The sequence below is a fragment of the Barbus barbus genome, assembly GCF_936440315.1.
Source record: "Barbus barbus genome assembly, chromosome: 32".
Lineage (NCBI taxonomy): Eukaryota > Metazoa > Chordata > Actinopteri > Cypriniformes > Cyprinidae > Barbus > Barbus barbus.
In genome coordinates, this window is record NC_136760.1 from 22,043,202 (window position 1) to 22,065,413 (window position 22,212).

Genomic DNA, 22,212 nt, shown 5'->3' on the forward strand with positions numbered 1-22,212 from the left:
GTGTTTTGCTTGGTATTTTTACTCACCCCAAACTTATGAATGGTAGTGTATAGCAAACAAAGTTTAAGAATAACCGTAAATCTGTTACAAATACTCTTCTCTATTGTCTGTTTATTTGTTGCGGTTTCCGTATAAGGAGTAGTGCACTTCACGAACTCCTGACCCCGGTCTTCAAAACAAATGCCGACAACCCTGTGGATAATAATTCCTAAAAAAGCACACTTATGGCTCTTCAAGAACACTTTTAGTCACAGCAGATCAGACATTAATGACCTCGGGGATGCGTGTCACTGAGGCGAAGAGCGGTCTTAAATCTTTCAATAAAACTTGCTCTCAGAAGTAAAGCAAATTCAGATGGACCATCAGTCTTTCAAATCCCACGAGTTCCATCATGTCTTATTCATTATCTACACACAGTTCCCAGTCCTTCCATTTCCTCCCACTTGTGTGAGCGCTTCCTCTTTAAGTGTCTGGTCCAAATGTAATCCCAGTATATCAGATGTCTGCGCTTATATATCTCTAGACAGTATTTACGAGTCGCTATTTATAATGTACTATTTACGATTGATTTGATTACTGAACTTCTTTTTATTGTCTGTCTACTCTTGTTTCTCTTGATTTTGCAGAGATGTAAAGTACACTGTACCATGTGTTTTTCATTAGAAAGTACGGTTGAAGCAATCATAAGCATATATTGTACTTTCCCACCCAGCATTTTATGATGTGGTGAAACTGATATTGTTATGCCTTGGGCTGTGCTGCAATTTTCATACTCTGTTGTTTTGTTCGCTGACATTATATGTAAACTCAGTGAGATCAGAACGGAGAGAATCTGACTTCAGCAGATGGCCATGACGTAGTGGAACCAGAGATATTTCCTTCAACATGTGTGTGTAATGTGCAACACCCCATTCCTGAGAGAGAGAAAAGAGCATTTGCCAAGAATGCATTGAGCACAGGCTCTTGATCCAGTTTCTTTTGTTCCTAAACTGGACAACTTTGAAGACAATTCCAGGTGTGTAAAGATAAACACAGCGCATTTCCTTCTATAGAGTGAAAGCAATGTGATCCTTATCTTATTAGATGACACATTTACTTTTATTTGGCTTTAGAGAAGATAGATTTGACCACACACTGTACTAATACTCACTTAGACAGTATGAGTTTTGTAACTGCTGACAAAAAAACAAAACAAAAAACTATGGTTTCTAAGAAGCAAAATTGTTGTTTTTACTTTACAATCCTGACTCACACGATTCCCTAAAGAGTTATGTGGCAAAAAATAAACAGTTATTTTTTGTTTGTTTTTTAGAGTAAATGCTGTTTACTGTGCAGGCCAACAAAGATGACAACTGTTTCAAATGAAGCTATAAAATCTGGCTTTTAATTTTTTCTATGTTTGCTTTTAATGTAGGTCGCTGGAGGAAACAGTCTGAACTGGATCCGTTTCAAACCCTCCAAATCTGTTTTATAACTCTTGAGAGTCAGTTGCTTCACGCTGAGAAATTTCACTCTAGTCGCTCAAAACCTCTCTGAACAAATGCACGTGCGTCTCGTTTAGCTCATGTGCTGTTACAGAACTAACTTTTGACACAATCTTATCATTCTCTGTGTGCAAAATGATTTTTTTTTCACAGTTACAGCTGGTGGGGTTTTAGATTTTAGCAAGCTTTTCTTTATCAACATCACAGACTGCTAGAAGATCTGGACATATGAAATGTACAATCATTAGCAGGATAGATACGTGTTTGGAAAAACATGACGATAAATAAATGATGACAGATGTTTTTTTGTTTTTTTTGAGTGATCCCTTTAAGAACTGCTTTTAGATCTTGTATTCTAAATCATAAGTCTTTCAAAATAGTATTTTCTGATGCAGTCATATGATTTTCAGATGTTGTTCGTCTGGTACAGTGTGATGGGCGATTTGAACTGACAGATCAATCCGTAGGGAGCTGTGCTGATGTCATCACATAGGCTGCTAGCCCAATTTATGAAGTCACTCCTCTGTTTAGCTTCTAAAAACAATGAACCACAGACGTTCTGTCTTTCAAACCCTCACTGATTGGCATTATGGAACTGAACCAAGCTCTGGAATAGATATCTGACCTAATCACATACGTTGATCATGTATCTGTCATCAGTGTGAAAGAGATAGATACCACAGATGTGCTCTCTGGACTTTCTCCGTCCAAAGAGAGGCTATGGATGACTGTATCTCTCCTTGAATCTGTGTTATATCTGCTTGGATCAACCAGTGGAAAAACAAGCCTATATATTCCTGTAATCATGCCTGCCTCTGACACATATCTTGGTCGGCAATGGCTGTCACACCCTCCCAGGCCCCCCATTAACAGCCATCTGTCTCTCATTTGGATTTGTGACAAGGGCACCAGGACCTTGGGGCATGTGTGACATGCAGCGGAGGTAAGGTGGTGATGTGAAGGGCTTTACAAAGACCTATCTATAGAACTCAACCGCCCCCCGGCCCAGTGCCCAAGGTGTCAACTAGAACATATTGATCTCCCTCTGTTGCCCATAAATCAACCATAATTGTTATGATGCTGGCAACACTTTAGTGGATGTCCCCTCTTGTAAAGTTTGCCTGACAGCATCTAAACGACATTTTCATGTTTCGCATTTCCTTTCATTCTCACTAAAACCTAGAAGCTTTGAACCTAGAACCTTAAACTTTGTGCCTGATCAAACAGAGATTAGTCATAGTGAGTAAAATATATCAAATGGACCAGACAGAGAGTTTGTTAAATAACAATAAAAAGGGGATACTTTACAGTTAGCCGATCACTATATATTGCTAAATAAAAACTGGATCCCAACATGGAACACTTAATAAACAGCGACTAACTTAAGCATTGACTAAAAATAATTCCTTACAATGGAAATGCAAAAATATTTAGAAATGAAATCATATTTTCATGTACAATGTACAAGAACTGGTACTTTATGCTTTATTGAGGGAAAGAACTGCAGTTCCATGAAATGTTGCTTCATGGCAGTGGATGTTTGCGCAGAGATCTTTTGGTGTGATATTGCTCACCTAAATACTGTTTTTTGTTTTTCTGAAGAATCATGGGGAATGTAGTTTTTTCCACTGCGAATACCTCTGGTAAACACTATTCTTTGAAAATAGGTTGAAATAATGCAAAATGATAAAAAAAAATGTAATTGATTAACAACCTTGAAACTCACATTATATCTATATTTAAGCGTTTACATGAGTTATCTTTAAAAACCAGTTTCCCTATGGAGAAAATGAATGGAATTTTAACTTCTGAAACCCGACTGTTGCACTATTAGAAAATATCTGACCACAGAATGCTGCGATTGACCATCCAGAATTGATTATAGTCCAGAAAGCCGGAAATATGAGTTGTTTAACCTTAGAACATCCATATTTTGTTAAATGTTTGAGGCTTTTAAATCCATGTTAAGCTTAGGTTGTGTTTTTTCTTATCTACAATGATACTATATATCATGCTTTCATCATCTTAGTATTATATATGTGCTGCTTAATTATATTTAACTGAGCTGTTATATATGCTTTTTATCTGCTGTATTTTTGGGGCTGTTTCATTTCATTTTCTGATTAATAACATAAAGCAAAGGAACTGCCGAGATGGAAATTAGCCATTCGTCTATAACTCATTTATTTGAATGTTGATCAATGTACACTGTCTCTTTTTAAATAAATAATAAAAAAGAAAGACACACAAATGCAATGATTGTGAGATTTTTTTTAGCTGAATCGCATCATCCCCACAGCCTCACACCAATACGTCATTTCCATATTGTGTGGCATCTTTCCTTGTCTATTAGAATTTTGTGGCTACATGTGGTTATGTGTGGCATCTCTTTGCCTTGAGCAAACTTTCCTTTTTATTGAGAGGAAAAGAAGAAGAAATGAAGTGGCAGCAAGTGTGGTTGGAGGCCAGGACTGCCCATCTACTTGCAGGGTGGCATGTTGTGATGCCTGTGGCTTCCTCTGCTCTCCAGTTTTCCAGCCTAATGTTTGATGCACTTAAAGCCTCTTTCTCCTCCCGCTGTGAGCCAGCACATCAGATATGTTACATTACCCGCTATGCATAATGGATTAGCAATAAATCTATTTCTGTAACGGGGCTATGTCTCCTGCATTATGTCTCTGAGGTCTTTATTAGTGAATACCAATCATTTTGTGCAGAAAGAACCCAACCAGAGAGAGAATGAAAAGGGGCGATGAGGGGGAGGAATGGAGCTAAAATAGTTGTTATGGAGGGTGCTATATAACCAAGGGAGAGAAACGAGTTTGGTGGCACTGTATTATTCAGTGTTGTTAAAACACTGATGCATTCTTGGCATCAGAAGATAATAGTTTCGTAATTCGTGCATCAGAAAAAAAGGGTTATGTGATGTAGAAAATTCTTCTTTATGTGATGTCAGAAAATTACATGTAATTTCTGAAGCAAATCTTTCAACCAATGAGCATGATTAGGCCCATATGGAATCTGTGCCACAGAAAGCTTTTAAGTTTTTCATAGAACATAGTTTAATTTTTAATCTTTAATTTTTTTGCACACACACACACACCGCTCTTAAAAAATGTAAATAGTAAGGATGCATTAACTTGATCAAATTAAGACATTTCCATTGTTACAAAAAATCAGGCAATCAATGCTTTTCTTTTTAAATTTCTATTCACCTGATATTTCTCCAAATATTACATTCACCAAAATTATATCCCCACTCATTGCAAATCAATTCTAAACTAAATTTTATGGCAGATCGAGGCTATTTACACTAAGTGCAAATAGAAATTAGATGCTATTTACACTAAGTGAGAATATTTTCTTAGCAATAGATGCGATTTACCCTAAAGGCCCGGCCGGGTATACTTCACTTTCCGCGTTCCGTTCCGTCTCGCGCACAGCCGCGTCCGCGCAGCTTTCAAAGTATACTCGCCGCGGATGAGTGCGGACGGACGAGCCCGACACATTAAAAGAATTAAAAGAATTCATCAAACTAAGGGAGCCACAGGTGTGAACCCCAGTCTAGAGGTCACTGCCATCATTTTTTAAAGGTATTTTTTTTAATGGTGTTTATCTCAAGCCGACTAAAATTCTAAAATATTCTTCAAATGGAGCAACAAATTTGGCACACCATGTTCTCCCAATAGTTAGAACCTCCAGCTGTTTTTTTTTAGTGACAGGTGATGGGCAGCTGAATCCACAGCTAAGGTGGGGTGCCTCACTGGAGGTGGTCTTAAGAATATCTGCTGAAATGCCACATATGAATTGCAGTGATGCAGAAAGGATTTTGATGATATGAAAAGTCTTATAGAGAAAACATGAAATAGGGAATCATGACTCAAAAAACACATTTAGGAGACTGTATGCTTGACACAGTCTTGATCCTTCTGAAATGAGACGCATGGTCTAAACAAGGACAAAGAGATAAAATTTCATTGTTATTTATGTGGGCAGCAGCTCACAGAATTCTTGTCACATACAGTGTAAATTTACACATAATTTTATGCCAATCACTTTCTTGCCAATGTGACTTAATTACAATTACATCGGAGCTTATAGTTTTCATTAATGCACATTTTAAAATTATTTTATATATGCAATTTATATAAATACACTACTATTCTAAATGTTTTATTTTTTATAAATTAATACTTTTCTTCAGATGTTTGCATTTAATTGATCAAAAGTGACAGTGATTGCTCCTGGAAAATCAGCTTTGCCATCACAGGAATATATAACATTTTAAAATATATGATGTTATTTTAAATTGTAATAATATTTCACAATATTACTGTTTTTACTATTTTGGTCAAAAAAAGCCTTGGTAAGCATAAGACTAAGATACAAAACATAAAAAAATCTGATCGACCCCAAACCTTTGAAATGTAATGTGTATATACAGTACATAATTAACAAAATATGTTTGAAAAAATATCTAAAACATAATAAATACAACAATGAATTAACAGTGAATGATAAATAGCCTATCTCTATAGCTTGAGCCATGTGTTCGTGTACCATATTCTTTTGTTTTACATGGACAATTGTGTCAATAGACTATAATGGAATGTCTGAAGACACAGTCATGATGCCTAAGCATGAACTGAACTTTGACCTTTTAACTGACCCAGGCCTCATGCTGAATGTAAAGCTTGTTTGGCTTGTTGACAGAACCACATACATGCACAAGGCAAAAGCAGATACAGTTGTCTGTTTAACTCCTTCTTGGCTTTGGTATGTATGCTATGACGTGGAAGAGACACTTAGTAGTCTCCAGACATTCATCATAACAAATATCATAAAAAAGCATGTTCATTCTCTATTTTCATTCTCTGAAATATACACATTCAATGGATTGCAGAGTACTGACAGACTACAAACCAACCTTTGTTACTACACAAAGACCCAGTGGTAAAACATGCATCATTCACCATGTTATACAATGTACATTCCCAGATATACAGCATTCTTAAAGTGGGTACACACACAAACTGGATGCTTATGTACAATGGCATAATTGTTAGATGAGTACATTCATACCCAAACACACATGCAAACATGCAAATATACTGTATAGAGTTCTTCACAAACACACAACAACAACATTGAACAAACATTGTTTAACATAATCACACAACTGGGACACACACTCTCATCGCCATGTCACAAGTAACTGCCAGCCTGTCTACACATGAAAGCAAAACAGGTGCAGAGGATCCTTGTGTCTGTTTAACAACAATGCCATTTGTCTTTTGACCAAAATAAAGCTTTCAAACGGTTTTCTTGTCAGATTACAGTGCTCTTAAAGGGACAGTTCACTGAAAATAAAAATTTGCTGAAAATTTACTTAGGCCATCTAAGATGTAGATTGTTTCTTCAATAGGACAGATTTGGAGAAATTTAGTATTACATCACTTGATGATGTAATGGATCTTCTGAAGTGAATGGGTGCCGTCAGAATGAAAGTCCAAACAGCTGATTAAAATAATCCACAAGTATTCCACATGACTTCAGTCCATCAGTTAACGTCTTGTGAAGTGAAAAGCTCCAACAACAAAACAAATTCATCATTAAGACATTTTTAGCTAAAATAAATATCCTCTATCCATAACATTGCTTTCTCCAGTGAAAAATCCATTTCATCTGATTCAGGAGAGAAATATGCACAGATCAAGCACCATTTATAAGTAAAAACCCAATCCAGTGCAGTTCTTAACAAATATGTTGGTGGGTTTTGATATGAGAGGACAACAGGGAATTAATACTTTTTTTTTTTTTTTTTTACCAGAGGAAGCATTATTATAGGTTATGGTATTTTGATATTTTGACCAGAAGTGATGGTTTAAAGTTAAAATGTCTCAAATTATGAAAATATGTTAATTGATGGACTGGAGTTAAGTTGTGGAATATTGTAATGTTTGTTTCAGCTGTTTGATCAGACACTTGTTCTGACGGCACCCATTCACTCACTGGTGAGCAAGAAATGTAACTGTTTTTCAAACCTGTTCCGATAAAGAAACAAACTTTTCTACATCTGGGATAACCTGATGGTCAGTAAATTTTCAGCAAATTTTCCTTATTTTATTTTAGTCCCAGAAGCCCTTTCACTAAGTCATAAAAGGGAATAAAAGATTATGTCAACTTCCATTTCATGATAAATTTAAAGGTAAAGTATGCAGACCAATTAATGAATGCTGTCTGTTTGTACAACCAATGGCAGATGAGAGTTAAGCCCTGTTTGAAAAAAAAGTAATTTTTAGCACTTCTGATGAAATTGCACATTTCAGTTATATTTAGTGATCTCGGCCATCATTAAATGAAACAGGCCCTCTGTTCAAAAAGGATACGGGCTAAAAGAAAGCATGTGCACATCAGAATAATACATCTGTCTTGTTTTTTCAACTTTCCACAAAGAAAATGAAATACTTTTTCTTTGTTTTGCTCAAAGCCTATAATAATCCATCTTAATGAGGTGTCAATCAAATGACTATTGTGTGTTTTTCCTCTGAGATTTTCACATATTCTTTTGTCAATATATCTCACTGGCTTTGTCTAGCGAACTGTTTTCTCTCTCGCTATCAGAAGAAGGTGCAGTAATGAAATGGTCTGTTCTCTCACTAGTCTGTTAATTACTTCTCTATTTATTTAGCGGTTGTGCTGTAGTGATGGGAGGCCCTGGGGATTGTCTGACTCCCATGCTAAATAGCCTGCATTCCAATCCCTTGATGCCCAGACTAATACCATCCTCACTTTCATCTCCACGGCCTGACAAATTAGCACCCATCTGATTCCCTATAGTGAAAAATAAGGGGAGAAAGGGCTGCACAGCATCCTGGAGGAATCTTCTGACCACTGAAATATCAGTTTTCTGGCTTGTTTTAAATGAATGATTTTATTTATTATAAATAAAAAATTTATATACATGTATATTCCTGTTTTAAGCATAATAACTAAATTTTGTTAGATTTATGCTTAAAACAAGACAGCAAATAATATTATATAAATGTATTTTGCTATATAGAGAATTTTCTAAGCTTTATGCTTAAAATGATAAAAATTATATAAAATATTTTTAAAAAATATATAACATAATATATACATTATATATACTATGTAATATTTATTATATATTCTATATATATATTTTGTCTCAAGTAAATTCATCTTTACTGAATGTTCTTTTGGATATTTACTGGAAAAAATGTGCTGATCAAAAAAATATGTTTTGCAGTGTGTGCGAGGTTTAGCTTGCTAACCCACACTGTCCCTGTACACTCGCTCAGAGTACAATCACAAAGGCGGAAGGAACACTTAGCTAAGGAGGCAGAACCCAGTATGAATGCAGAGAACTTCAACAAGTCTTTTTCTCCTGTTTTTGGATCTGTTTTCCCCTTGTACTTACCATGGTTGCTTAAAAAATTACATGGCACAAATCTGATCCTAGGTCAGCTTTTTATTATCAAACCGCTCCCTGCAGGAGGGCCTCTCACTCTGGCCTTTAGTTGTTGTGAGAGCAATAGCTAGAGTCTGTGTCTATCTGCATAAGAATGCTGCCCACTTCACAGAGGAAGGAGGAGGGCTGCAAGAATTGATGAAAACTTTTCCTGTTCCTCCAAGCCCTTTCATTCCCCTCTTATGTTTCTCAAAACTTGGCTGAGATGTTTCACACACTCCTGCCTATGCATTTGCACCACTTCCAGAAAGAAAACCTGCTTAAAAGGTGGGTTTGAACATGTATGACTAAATGTAAATGTAAAATGCACACTTATGAAACAAAGACAGTGAAGTAACAGGAAAGCACAGACACTGGCCAAGTCAAACTTGATTATAAGACCAAAACATCCACCATTCTTTCTCTAAGATAATCTTATCTGTAAGACAGTCCATGTTTAAATATTTAGTAATGCAGAAAAATACCCACTTTCTTTTTTTCCTCATATCATTGCTTCAGGGTTATTGAGTTGTTTTACAATAGCTGAAAGTCTGAAAATGTAAATATAGTAAGGTTTAGGGTTAGAAAGTGGCTAGTTGTCACACAAGTTGGCTGTATTTCAGTAGGCTAACTATGAAGTTTTTAATGTTTGCATATTTTCATTTATTTAGAATCTGTACTAATCATATTGACGTTAATATAAGAACAATACGTCTATGGGAGCTCCTCCTTGCACGTGAGAGGGTCTGCATCTGTGAGAGAGGGAGAAAGACAAATTGTGCAGGTTTCTCCTCCCTTTGGCGACTTCGCACGATGGCAATGTTGAGCAGTGTAGGGTTGATCATGATCATGTGACAGACAGCTTTGGGAGAGAACAGCTCTGAACACAGAAACATCAGGCGCAACTAAAGGAGTTTCCACTGCGCGAGAGAGACAGCGCCTACAAGTAAACACTGCCCTGCTTTAAAACCGTTATTCAAGTGCTCTGAACGACGTCGACGGGCTGTGGAAAGTTCTGGGGAGAAGCAGTTTTCAACAGCTTGGATAAAGAAACGTTTGGTGGCGATAAAACATTCTCTGTAGAAGAGGACAGACGCATAAATCTCAGCGGGCATGCGGGAGGTTTTTGGAGTTATTTGACGGCAAACACTCTACAAACAAATAAGAACTTTCGCGCAGATTCCTTTCGTTAATAGCGCTCTCAGTTCTTTTAAAAGCCGATGATCGGAGGTGATACAAAGTTTCAACGTTGCTTTTGAAAAGTAGCAACATCGGGGCAGGAGTTTGGAATAAAACCGGGAAAACCTATCAAACCCCTCCGTTTGCTTTTTTTAGGGGGCTGTCGTGTTTTCCCGAATTTTAACGCCTTTTTGAGTTTTTTTAGAGGGTAATATTTTAAACATGGTTGGGGAAATGGAAACGAAGGAGAAGCCTAAGCCGACTCCTGATTATCTGATGCAGCTCATGAACGACAAGAAACTGATGAGCAGCCTGCCAAACTTCTGTGGCATCTTCAACCATCTCGAGCGACTGTTAGATGAAGGTGAGAGTTCTACATATTTCTTTAAAAACAACGAATACACTTGATTTGGTTTCGTAAGAACTGTGGATGCCTTCAGATTTATCATAAATATGTGGGTATTTTTATTTTTCAGTTTCTTGCTTGTTGTAGCTAAACAAGCTCCGAAGTTTGTAAATAATATCTTTAGATTTCTTTTTCATGCCAGTCTTGCACGCTACACTATTATGCCAGTTGGTGGCGACAAGTGGAAGTCGTTTAGTTTGAGTGAGAGTGGGTCTTTGAATCTTTCACTCACTGATTCGTTGTAAACTTCCAGGCTTTAAGGACTGAAACAAAGCTTATGATCCTTTATTAAAATTTGCGTGTTTATTAATCTAGACTGCAGACTTAAGTGTTTAACCATCATATGTGTTTTAATATAGAAGACAAAATGAAAATATTTAAGTTGGAAGTGACTTTAATACACTATGGCCCGGTTTCACAGACAGGGCTTAGACTAAACCAGGATTAGGCCATAGTTCAATTAGGACATTTAAGTAATTTTTATAAACATGCTTAGAAAAAAACATTACTGGGGCGCATCTTGAGACAAAAGAAAGTCACTGATATATTTTAAGATCAGTCAGTGCAAGTTTATTTCATTTGAAACAGCTAAGATTTACATTTTAGTCTAGGACTAGGCTTAAGCCATGTCTGTGAAACCGGGGGTATATTATAGAGACAAAAAGTCATTTCTGCATATTCATCATTTATCCGTTCTCTATCTCTCTTTCTTGTGAACGAGATTACCTCATTCATTCAGTGAAGAGGGTGTGTTCTTTCAGTTAGCCCAACCGATGAAATACTTTACAACTCTGCTCAAATTCTATTGGCCTGTGGTTTACTCAATATATAGGCTATGAAGCCAGGGAAGCAGTCAAAATGAATTAAATATATTAGTCAGTACATGGAAGGAAATGAGAATGATTTGTTCATGGTGAAAGAACACATTTGCTTAGGCCTAAGTCTGTTCAAACTTTTAAGCTGTAACAGTCTATACATTTTTTAGTTTGCTCAAATGAATCAGTTACATGACCTGGAAACATCTCTGATCAAATCCACACAGACTGATTAAATCTGCACTGATACATTATTACAGGCCATGGCGCAGTTGGATGATACTCAGATTAGAGGAACTACTGGCTGTAATCGAGACTAGCCTACTTGTTGGTTTTGTGAATTTAGTGGTAGGGCTATTTATAACATTACAGTGGCAAGTCATCTGCCTAGGCTCTCCAGACCAGGGGTGCATCACCCAAAACTATTGTTTGCTAAATGGTCGTCAGTTTTCTATTGAACTCTATTGGTAGCGATGGAACTTGCAACCTAGTTGCTTTTGGGAAACGCACCTCCTGTTGGTATTGTAAAGCAAGTTTTGTACTTAAAGCTAGTGTTTACTCAGGGTTGATGCACTTTTATTTGAATGCTGCAGAATGCATGTAACCATCAGTTTTCCTCTGAGAATGCAGGGGAAGCTGAGGACCTGATAACAGAATCACTTCTCTCTTTCTCCTTCACATTCTAATCATACCCATAGCCGTGGTTTATTTCATTCTCAGTTTATTGCTGATAATCCAGTGTAATAATTTAAAGGTTATCACTGCAATATTTTTATGGAGAGAAGGGTGATCTGTTAGATTTATATCCATAGTATTTTGCAATCCGTTTTAGAGTGAATTCAGTCTGTCTGGTTCTTTAGTACACGGAATCTCTCTAGATTCATCATAACTCACCAATAGCTTGTGGCATATTGAAATATGTGTCATGAATAACCTCACTAAGCCTGGGTTTTTCAGTTCCTCTTTTTAGAGCTAATTTAGCCTTGCCCGTTGTCTTTATTCAAGCATACTGTGAACTGGATTGAGCTCTTAAAATGTTGATTAGCTGAAAAATAGGTAGACTTTCTTTGGTCTAGATTTCCTCTCACCATCACAGAGGGGTTCCAAAACACCCACTGCCTTTGGTATAGTTTTATTGTCTCATATATATTCCTTGTTTGAGGATCCCAGTTCTGTCAGGTTATTGTAAAGAGGTTACTATATAATAAGCTTGGCATTTTTCTTGAGCAATTGTAGGCATACTTTTTCTTTTCACACCCAGTGTGTTTTATGATGCCAGTGTCTGCAGTTTCAAATGTGTTCTTTTGGATTTTTTTTTCTTACCTACAGGTCAGCATGCTTACAGTTCCAATTGTTTATACCGATTTTTTTTTTTAAATGTACCGTTTATAGCACTTGCTCTTAGTGTGTATTGTATTTGTAGTGTTTTAAATGAATACAAGCCATTACACATAATATTTGATAACTCATATTTGATATTGTGCCTGTGTTATTGTTTCCAGGTTTTGTAAATCACCAGCATGTGTTTTCCGAGTGCTGCTCTTTTCTTCACACTTCTTTTGTGTTCCCTCTAAGGAACAAATATACTGCTGGTATGCCGCTTATTGAATTATTTGAGTAATTAAGCCATCATGCAAGAAAAATATCTGGGAGAGGATCCAGAAGCAATGTTGAGCCACTCTTTGAAAACACTGGCTTTTCCTTATCTGATTTAGATATAAAACGGGACTACAGAGCCCCAGGGGGACCTACCAGTGAAATTGTTTCAAAATGTGCTTTTTTGTTCTTTTTACTGAAACTAGGATAAATAATATTGGGCGTGTGTTAACAGCATTGCACAAATGTTATTGTTTCATTTCATTTATTTCATTTATTCATTTAGCTGACGCTTTTATCCAAAGCGACTTACAATTGCTATATATGTCAGAGGTCGCATGCCTCTGGAGCCACTAGGGGGTTAAGTGTCTTGCTCAGGGACACATTGGTGTCTCACAGTGGATTCGAACCCGGGTCTCTCACAGCAAAGGCATGTGTCTTATCCACTGCGCCATCACCACTTTGTTGGAGGCACTTTCAATAAATTGGGTGCAAAATTAGGCCAAAACGTTGTCTGCCAAAAGAAGGTGCTCAATTCAGAATATTATCAACCTCAGAAGGTCAAATATTGTATGTTTTTCCCCTCTTCATCTCATAAGTTTTTTTTTCTTATTTCCTCTAATTTCTCTAAATGAAGTTTAAACCCCCTGATTGAAATTAAATAGGCAAAAATTATAAAATAAACTAGAAGCTTCCCATAAATTCAAGAAAATTGTTTCTTTCGTTTATTTTATATCAATAAACATTAAACAAACATTGAAACTAAATATCTATAAAATTAACTATGTGGTTCCCATCATTTAAAATATTTTATTGTATTTTCAATCAATGTTAAATAAAAATTAAATATACAAACTGTATGAAATAAACCACAGAGTTCCCATCAATTAAAGAGCAATATTTGTTTGATTGTGTTTTTGCATACCACTTGGCTTAAAGTTTGCATCTTATGCAATGTGCCTTAAACATTGTGATTTTAGGGGTTATCTGTCTTCATGCGTGTATCAAAGTCTGCCACTTAAATCAGTAATTTAGTAGTTTTCTATGTCTCCATAGCATCATGTATTTCGTAAAGGGGTGAAAGTTGCTCCAGGCAAATGTGTTAGGAAAGTTACAATTCTCAGTGGTGTCTTGACCTCTGATTGTCCTCACATTATTGGCTTCTTGGTTAAAGAGTAAAGCATGGTTCTGTGGTCACCCCTTCCAAACACAGACTTGCACATGAGCAATGAAGGGACGCCACTCTGACCTATATCATATGAGCGTGACAAGGGCACACACAATGATCACATGGTTCTTCATGAATCTGTCACCACTTCATGACTGTTAGACTGTGCTGAATGTTCCACAGACGGAGACCAAGTGTTTGTGTGTGTGAGAGAGTATCAGGTATGAATGAGTGTTCCAGGAAACATTTAGTCACTTAACACACATAATTGTCCATTTATCTATTATTTAACATAATCATTTATACACATGCTGTCATTTATATAAATTTCTTTCAGTATGAGTGAGTCTGAGCGACCTTTTCATCTCAGAATGCATGTGACATCAATGGTCTTTGATTTTGACTGCATTAAGCTGTTACCTCCTTAGCCAGATCCCGTGACACAGACAGAGCGAGATGCAGAAAGGCCCCTGGGACAAGGGCACGGGTCGAGGGCACACCGACTAGACGTCCAATTTCTGCAAAGTTCAGTCAGGACAGATGTCGCAAAATTAATATGCACTAAAATAATTCTTCTTAAACACTTCTCCATAGGGAACAGGTGAATGAAACGGGCTGAACTCACCGTTTAACTCCATGAAAAGTTACATCAGGGAGTCATACTAGTTATACATTATATTTAGCATCAGAAAACCTTTTTATGGAATTAGAAAATGTTTTATTATTAAATTAATATTTTACATTTATTCTTCCATTCAATAGTACCATCAAAAGTGATAGCAAAGACAAAATAATCTTTCAAATAAATACTATTTTTTTTTTACTTTCTATTCATCAAAGGATCCTGAAGGAATGTATCATGGTTTCCACAAAATATATTAAGAATTGTTTTCAACATCGATAATAAATCTTCTTGAGCAAGCATATTAGAATGATTTCTGAGGGATCATGTGACACTGAAGACTGGAGTAATTGTTGAATATTCAGACTTTATATCACAGGAAAAATATATTGTAAATATTTAGAAAATATATTCAAATATTAAACGGTTATTTTATATAATATTGCACAATATTACTGTTATGTATTTCTGATCAAATGATTACAGCCTGGGTGAGCATAAGAGACTTCTTTCAAAAACATTTTTAAAAATTTACCTCGAACTTTGGAATGGTAGTTTATATTCTATTATATTTGTCATCCATAAAAATTTGGTCACTACAGAATTTTACACATTTAGATCTGCGCTGTGACATAAGTAACGATTATTAAAAAACAACAACAACAGTGAAACAGGATATTTAGTGAGAAATCATGTAGGACAGGATATGATTTCATCCATCAGGAATTTATTGGCTTCTGAAAAGTGGTCACTCATACAGTTGGTTTAAAATTAGGAACGCACCAAAAAGAGAAGTTGTTTTTTCTCCACAAAGAGATACAACACATCTGGCTTTGAATCTCAAACAATAAGAGATTGTTTTAATGATGTTTAGATCTTATTCCTCTAACTCCTAAGTTTTTCCCAGTGGCCTTGCTGAATGAAAGTGCTTTGTTTGGCAGTGGCTGACAGATGTGCCTGGAGCTACGAAGTGACAGTTATAATGTTATTTTCAGGTCACATCTCGTGCCTCTGTGTCAATCCTCATGTTTTGTGTGTTTGTGAAGGTGCTTTTTGGTTGTCTCTCTGTGTCAGTTTTCTTTGTCTCTCTTTGACCGTTTTCTTTTATAAGATAAATGTTGATTATCGAGCGCGTCTGTGATCTCATCAGTCTCCTGCTCTTCCCAGACAGCTTTGCTTGCATCTGTAAATACTCAATACTTATCTCACCCTTAACTGTCAGTTTGCCTGCAGTAGTCTTCTTGACACCAACAGACAATCTCTCTCAGCCTAAACGCAATCAGCAATCATCCAATCACCACAGCACGTTAGTGCTGACCATCACAATCACATCTTGATGTTGTAGAGTTCACAATCAGAGTGATAAGCACAAGCTGCACATTCTAATTCTCTGATGCCAGGAGAGTCAGGATGACCTTAAAGGAATAGTTAAAGGACAATTCTATCATTTACTCGCTCAGTGGAGTTCAAAATCCTGCTTTTCTTGTAAAGAATGCTAATTTTGATGAACAGATCAAATGTTTAGTCTTTATTATCTAATAAATCTGCCCTCCACTGTAGCTTTTAAGTGAAATATAATGACTTTTAGGAGAACATGTCAGGTTGGATATCAGTGAGATAATCAAACATTATTGGTTCTTGCGGCACAACACCTGACCAAACATTATTGACGTCAAACTTGGCATCATGTTTGTTTTAATAGTTATGGCAGAAGGCAAATGACTTAAATTTGAGTCTGTTTGTCATGCTATCGTATGGTGTCAAAATAACTGGAATATAGTGCAATTTGATGTTATGATGTTTTTGAGACATATACTGTATGCTGTTGTTCAATCATTTTGGGTCATTAATGAATAGTTTTACTCAGCAAAGATGCATTAAATTGATGAAAAGTGACAGGAAAGATAAAATGTTTATTTTTGTTCTGTTTAAATGCAGCCTTGCTGAGTAGAATTTAATGACCCCAATTTTTTAAAAAGTAGTGTATATGGGAAGAGCTCTCAAAAACTATAACAGCGTATGTATGGGCTCGAAACGTTAGGATTATTAAATAATTAAATTTTTATGCTTAAAAAGGGATGTCATTAGTTAGCGGTTAAAATGACTGTTGCAGTTGAAATAGATTTGCTTTCACCACAGGTATTTGGTCTGAAAAAGTCATTCAGTTTGAAGATATATTGTCAGAGCGAAGGGAAATATTGTTCTTGCATGTACACATTTGTTTTTACACTGTCACTAACAGCCTGACAATTGCAGTAACTGTGGCGTCTGCTCTCTGTGTGCGAAAACGAAGGAGTCGGACAGTTTCCTGGCAGTCGACGAGTATCCAGATGGTTTCACTGTTTGCGGTCTACTCTTTTATCCCTCTTGCAACCTTTTCTATCTTTTATTTTTATTTTTTTTACCTTTCTTTATCACATTCATCTCAGCGTCTCTCATCTCTCCCACACTGCCACAGATGGTCAACTTCACTGTCTCTGTATGGGAGACTGTAATAATCTATTTCTGTTCCAAAGTCTTAAAACTCTCTGTTGCATGATGTACACTTTACTGTGGAGTGCTACATAAAATATTAGTAATTAAATAAAATGATTTTATTTAAGACTCATCAGTGGCAACTTATAACTGCAGGAAAGGAGAATTATATATTTTTGTGATGAACTAGATATAGGCATGAGTAAATGCATTATAAAATATATAAAAATGGATATATGTATTAATATACTAATTGATATATGTATAAATATAATAACTCTATTTTTAATAATAAATATATATGTAGAAATAAAATAATTAATTTCTTTGATTTCTGTTAAGACGTACTCCAATCTTCTGGGTCATGTGGTCATTCAGAAATCATTATAATTGGTTGCTTTGGTGCTTAAGAAACATTTCTTCTTATTATCAATGTTGAAAACAGTTGTGCTGTTCATTTTATTTATTTTTTGGTAGAAACTGGACACATTCTTTCATTTAGAAGTGGGGAGTACTTGGTTGATATTTGAAAAGACCCTCTTTCATAAATGTTTTGTTCATAATGTATAGTTTTTATCATTATCTCCAATTCTGTCTATATATGAATTTGTGTGTCTGTGTATGTGTGCACTCATCTTTTCAAGCCTTATGTAATGGCACATACTGTGAAGCAGTGTTTGGTTGAGTAACCACTTTGTCTTTATGCAGTGTCCAGCATGGTCTGGAGACCGCCAGCTCACGCAGGAAACAACACTTTTGTTCACTAAACGACCAAGGAATGTGTCTGACATCTCACATTAAATCACGCTTTTTTTTCTGCCAGCACATACCTCTGATTTCCAGTTCTTTCTTTTAAACCGTTTCAAAAAGCCTAAAAACTGCATCCAAATTTGCCTGTTTGAAAAGTTGATATACGCACAAACTTCCCATGGCTGACACTAAAAGTGTGAAAAATACTAAAGGTGTCAGGAGAAGTAATTTAAGCCAGACGCATGACAGTGTGTGATTAGTAAATAACAGCAACTGAATAGGTTATCTGTAGCGCTGTGTGTTTAAAGTACAGGAGCGCAGCTAGCATTATGGAGGTGATATTTATGTCTCAGTGATGTAGCCATTGCTCGCCTGCTGCCATACCAGACCAACTGTATCATACTGTAGTATTGGACTCAGATGACAGTAAACAAACACAAACTGTAATCAGAGTCGTCTTGTGCTCTCTCTCTCTCTCTCTCTCTCTCTCTCACTCACTCACTCACTCACTCACTCACTCACACATATACGTGTAAATGACAGTCTACAGCAGCAGCAGGAAGGACTATCTCTCTCACTGTCTGTCTATGTAGTGGTTTTGCAGTGATGACCAGTCTCCTGTAATGTTTGTTTTTAGTGCACTTGAAGGTTGTGCTAATAACAGCTAAACTGGGGTGGAAAATTATATGTCTTATGTCACCTCAGCTGTTCTTCGGGGAAAATACATATGGTTTAAACAGACCGTAGTATTTATTTTATTGTTTATTTTGTTTTAATTTTTAGTCTGTATTTTTTCTGTAATAGTTTTTACTGCGCAATCACCATTTCAACCAAATAGTCATTGTTTCCAAGCAGGTCCAAAATGTTTTCAAATTGATTTTTACTAAATGAACACAAGGAAGATTTTAATGTTAGTATTATTCATTTTATTTTGCACCAATATAACTATGCTAAAATATTTTTATTAATATAGTAATAATTTATGAAAATAGCATGCAGAGACTTCTTTGAACATTTTTGTGTACTGCTATAAACAGTTGAATCGTTGAATTTATTCCCAGAATTGAATCAAACTTATATAAAGTAATTTTTGCTTCTGAATGATTCACCCAAAAATGAAAATTCTGTCATTATTTATTCACCCTCATGAGAACAAGTGAGGTTTGTTCTTGTTCATCAAGCAGGCATGGTGTTTGGATGTTTAGTAAGATTCAAAACAAACAACAACAAAAAAAAACAATTATGAAGGTGAGTAAATGTTGGCAGAATTTATGTTTTTGGAAGAACTATATTTTTAGCTTTAACAGATTAATAAAAACCATTAAAATTGTAATATTCACAGTGTTGCTTGTTTAATATTGCCTGCAGAATCATTGTGAATTTTGTATATATCGCCCAGCCCTTGTGACTCATGGGATAAGTCATGCTCAGTCCAAAGTTTTGAGATCGTTGGATTGTTAAGCCATAGACTCACACAAAACCCAGTATAAACTTCTGACTGACTGTTTAATCTCCTTTCAACCCTCAACGTAAAGTGACCAATTATACCAATTTCAAGTGCCAGGATGTGTAAATTAATCAGCTTTGAGCAGTTTGAGCTGATGTTTGGATTTGTGCTTCATTGTGGGACCTCGTATGACTGATTTCACTCTGAAGTTTTATTTTATCAGCTAAACATTTTTATAAACATTGTAAATCAGAAAATGCTGTTTTAGGAATCGAACACATGGTTAGATGTACTCGTGCCAAGAGCATGTGTTGCATGTAATTGAGTGTAAATGTGCTTACATGCTTGCGTTCACTAATGTAAGGCATATGAGAGACAATGAAAATAATTCTGGTCGTTCTTCGGGACTGAGTGGTGTTGTCGGTGGAATTCAGAGGACCACAGCCTGCTGATTACTGTTGAGTTATTGCTTATGAGATCTTGTTGAGGTTCTCTGATTTGCTCTGGGAGGATCCTATGGGAGCCCAGCAGGCTACGGCTAGCTCAGTTCAGGGTTATATTTAGGTCATTTTAATCTGCGGGCCTGGGCCATGCTTTGATGTTGTCATTTTGAACCGTATTGTACATCAGTGTAAATCCATTCTAATATACTGCTGCTTCTTCCCAATATACTCCAAAGAGCTTTTGTTAAATAATAATTATTGCTTCAGTCTTTTAAGCTGGTCTCTTTGGAATTCCTCTGTTTGGACCGACGAGCATTCAAAAGGCTGGTGTCTGATTCAGTCCTTGTGAATGCACATCATGGTGCGCTAGTTCCTCCATGGCTGGCTGGGCTCTCATGCCCTTTAGGAGTTGTTTTGAATTAAATAGCTGCATGAACTCATCAAAACTTCTGCAAGTCATTTATAACAAAGTACATCTTTTCTTTGTTTTTAAAGATAAATGAAGCAGCTTTTATGGATAAAGCCATGTGGAGAGCTGCATTGTTTGTGTAGACAATACGGTTTTCCAAAGAAAATGAAAAATTTGACATGATCTTGACTTTGATCTCTGTCAAAGTTTCCTCTCTCAGATGTTAAACCATAAATGGATAGTTCACCCAAACATAAAGATTCTGTCATTTACTCAACCTCATGCCGTTCCAAACCTGCAAACATATTTTGTAACCAAAAAAACACATTAACTTCTATTGTATGGTCTAAAATTACAGAGACATTTTTCAAAATATCTTCTTTTAGGATCCACAGATGAAAGTAAGATATAAAGGTTTGGAATGACATGAGGGTGAGTAAATGGTGGCCAAATGTAAATTTTTAGATGTAATCTCTATCCTAGTTTTAATTCAGAGTTCCTTTATATAATTGAGTTTTGAATGTGTCTGTTTGACAGAAATTGGAAGGGTACGGAAGGACATGTACAATGACACTCTGAACGGCAGCACAGATAAAAGGACTTCAGAACTCCCGGATGCTGTGGGGCCCATTGCACAACTCCAAGAGAAACTCTACGTGCCTGTCAAAGAATACCCAGACGTAAGTGTTACCTCAACGCTTTTCCAAAATAGAAAAAATTAGTCTAATCCTTTGTTGGTCAGTTACCGAGACTATTGTATAGATTTTACTTAAGTGTTCCAAAATGTGTCCCAAGTTTTTCTTCAACTCATAGACTGTTGGGCAGTAGTTTACTGTTGAATCTCCATCAGTCTGGGTGTGTTTCTGTGGGTAAAGCAAGTGATTTATTGATAAGAACGAGTTCAGTCATGTATGCACACAACATTAAGGTCAATAAAGCTGTTTTACAGCAGATTAGCATCTTGAAATAATAGTGTACAGTCAGAAACTGCAATTTTCCAGCTGTAATGTGTTTGAGGCATACAATGCACCTTGATTAGTGCATGTAAATGAAGAGAGACATGTATTAGTGTTAACACATGTTTTTTGCAGATTACTCGGATGACAGAAAATTGGAAATTTGTCCATGAAAATGCGCTTATGACATGTGGATCCTCTGGGACTAATATTTAGTTGTTTTGTACTTTGTCTTACCTTAGACGTAGACTCAGGGGAGCATGAGAATCCTGCAGCAGACTGATCCAATTAACTCGTCTCTGCCAGGACGGCAATAATCAAAAGACAATAATTAGCATGGTAAATATTGCTTAATACTGCGAGTCTAGGCATTGTTTGACTCTCAGCCTGTGCTTCTTATTTGAATGCATCGTGACTGTTGAATCCTGTATACAAGGGCAGCTTTCATACTATTCTCAGAAAGTGTAATTTTTGCAGAAACAGTCATCAGGCCTGATAGTGGATTACGAGAGGAGCCCAATCTGAAACGTTTGTATGTGAACTGAACAAAGTGTTGGGATGTACGTTTTCAGTGTCCCGTTTATCTTGACCGTCTTTAGCATTGAGGCTGTGTTTAAGGAGACAATAAGTAGACAGAGAAGTGTTTCTGGCTGACAACTCTCACGTTTCTCCTGTCTTAAAGAGCTGATAAGAGTGATAGTAGGGTCAGGGTTAATCGAGTTTGAATGAGAGGTGCATAACAGGGGCCTCTCTATTATCTCTCGTTTAGTTATAATTAACCTCTGTGCATTGTCTTCTATATCAGGACGAATCCCAACCAACTACAGCACTTGTGCAAATGTGCGAAATTTACTTGTTTGAAAAGTATGTAGAAGAAATGGGAATCTCTAAGATGCAATACATCTCATTCTGGCATTGTTCTTGCATCAAGTAAACACATTTTGAAGGAAGAAAAGCTTTTGAATAGATTAGCCTGATAGCTGACAAC

General features: G+C 36.3%; 1 protein-coding gene across 7 annotated transcripts in view; it reads left to right on the top strand.

Annotated features, from left to right (window-relative positions):
- The first annotated feature begins 9,696 nt into the window (after positions 1-9,696).
- Positions 9,697-22,212, top strand: part of qki2 (QKI, KH domain containing, RNA binding 2) — a 36,770-nt gene continuing 24,254 nt past the window's right edge. For 6 of the 7 annotated variants that reach the window (XM_079389558.1, XM_079389559.1, XM_079389562.1 and 3 more), the window contains exons 1-2: positions 9,761-10,501; positions 20,806-20,948. In XM_079389558.1, the coding sequence (XP_079245684.1) occupies positions 10,360-10,501; positions 20,806-20,948 (285 nt within the window). In that variant the 5' untranslated portion in view covers positions 9,761-10,359. Of the gene's footprint in view, positions 10,502-20,805; positions 20,949-22,212 lie in introns of all 7 variants that reach the window. The other variant, XR_013782636.1, reaches the window with a different exon arrangement.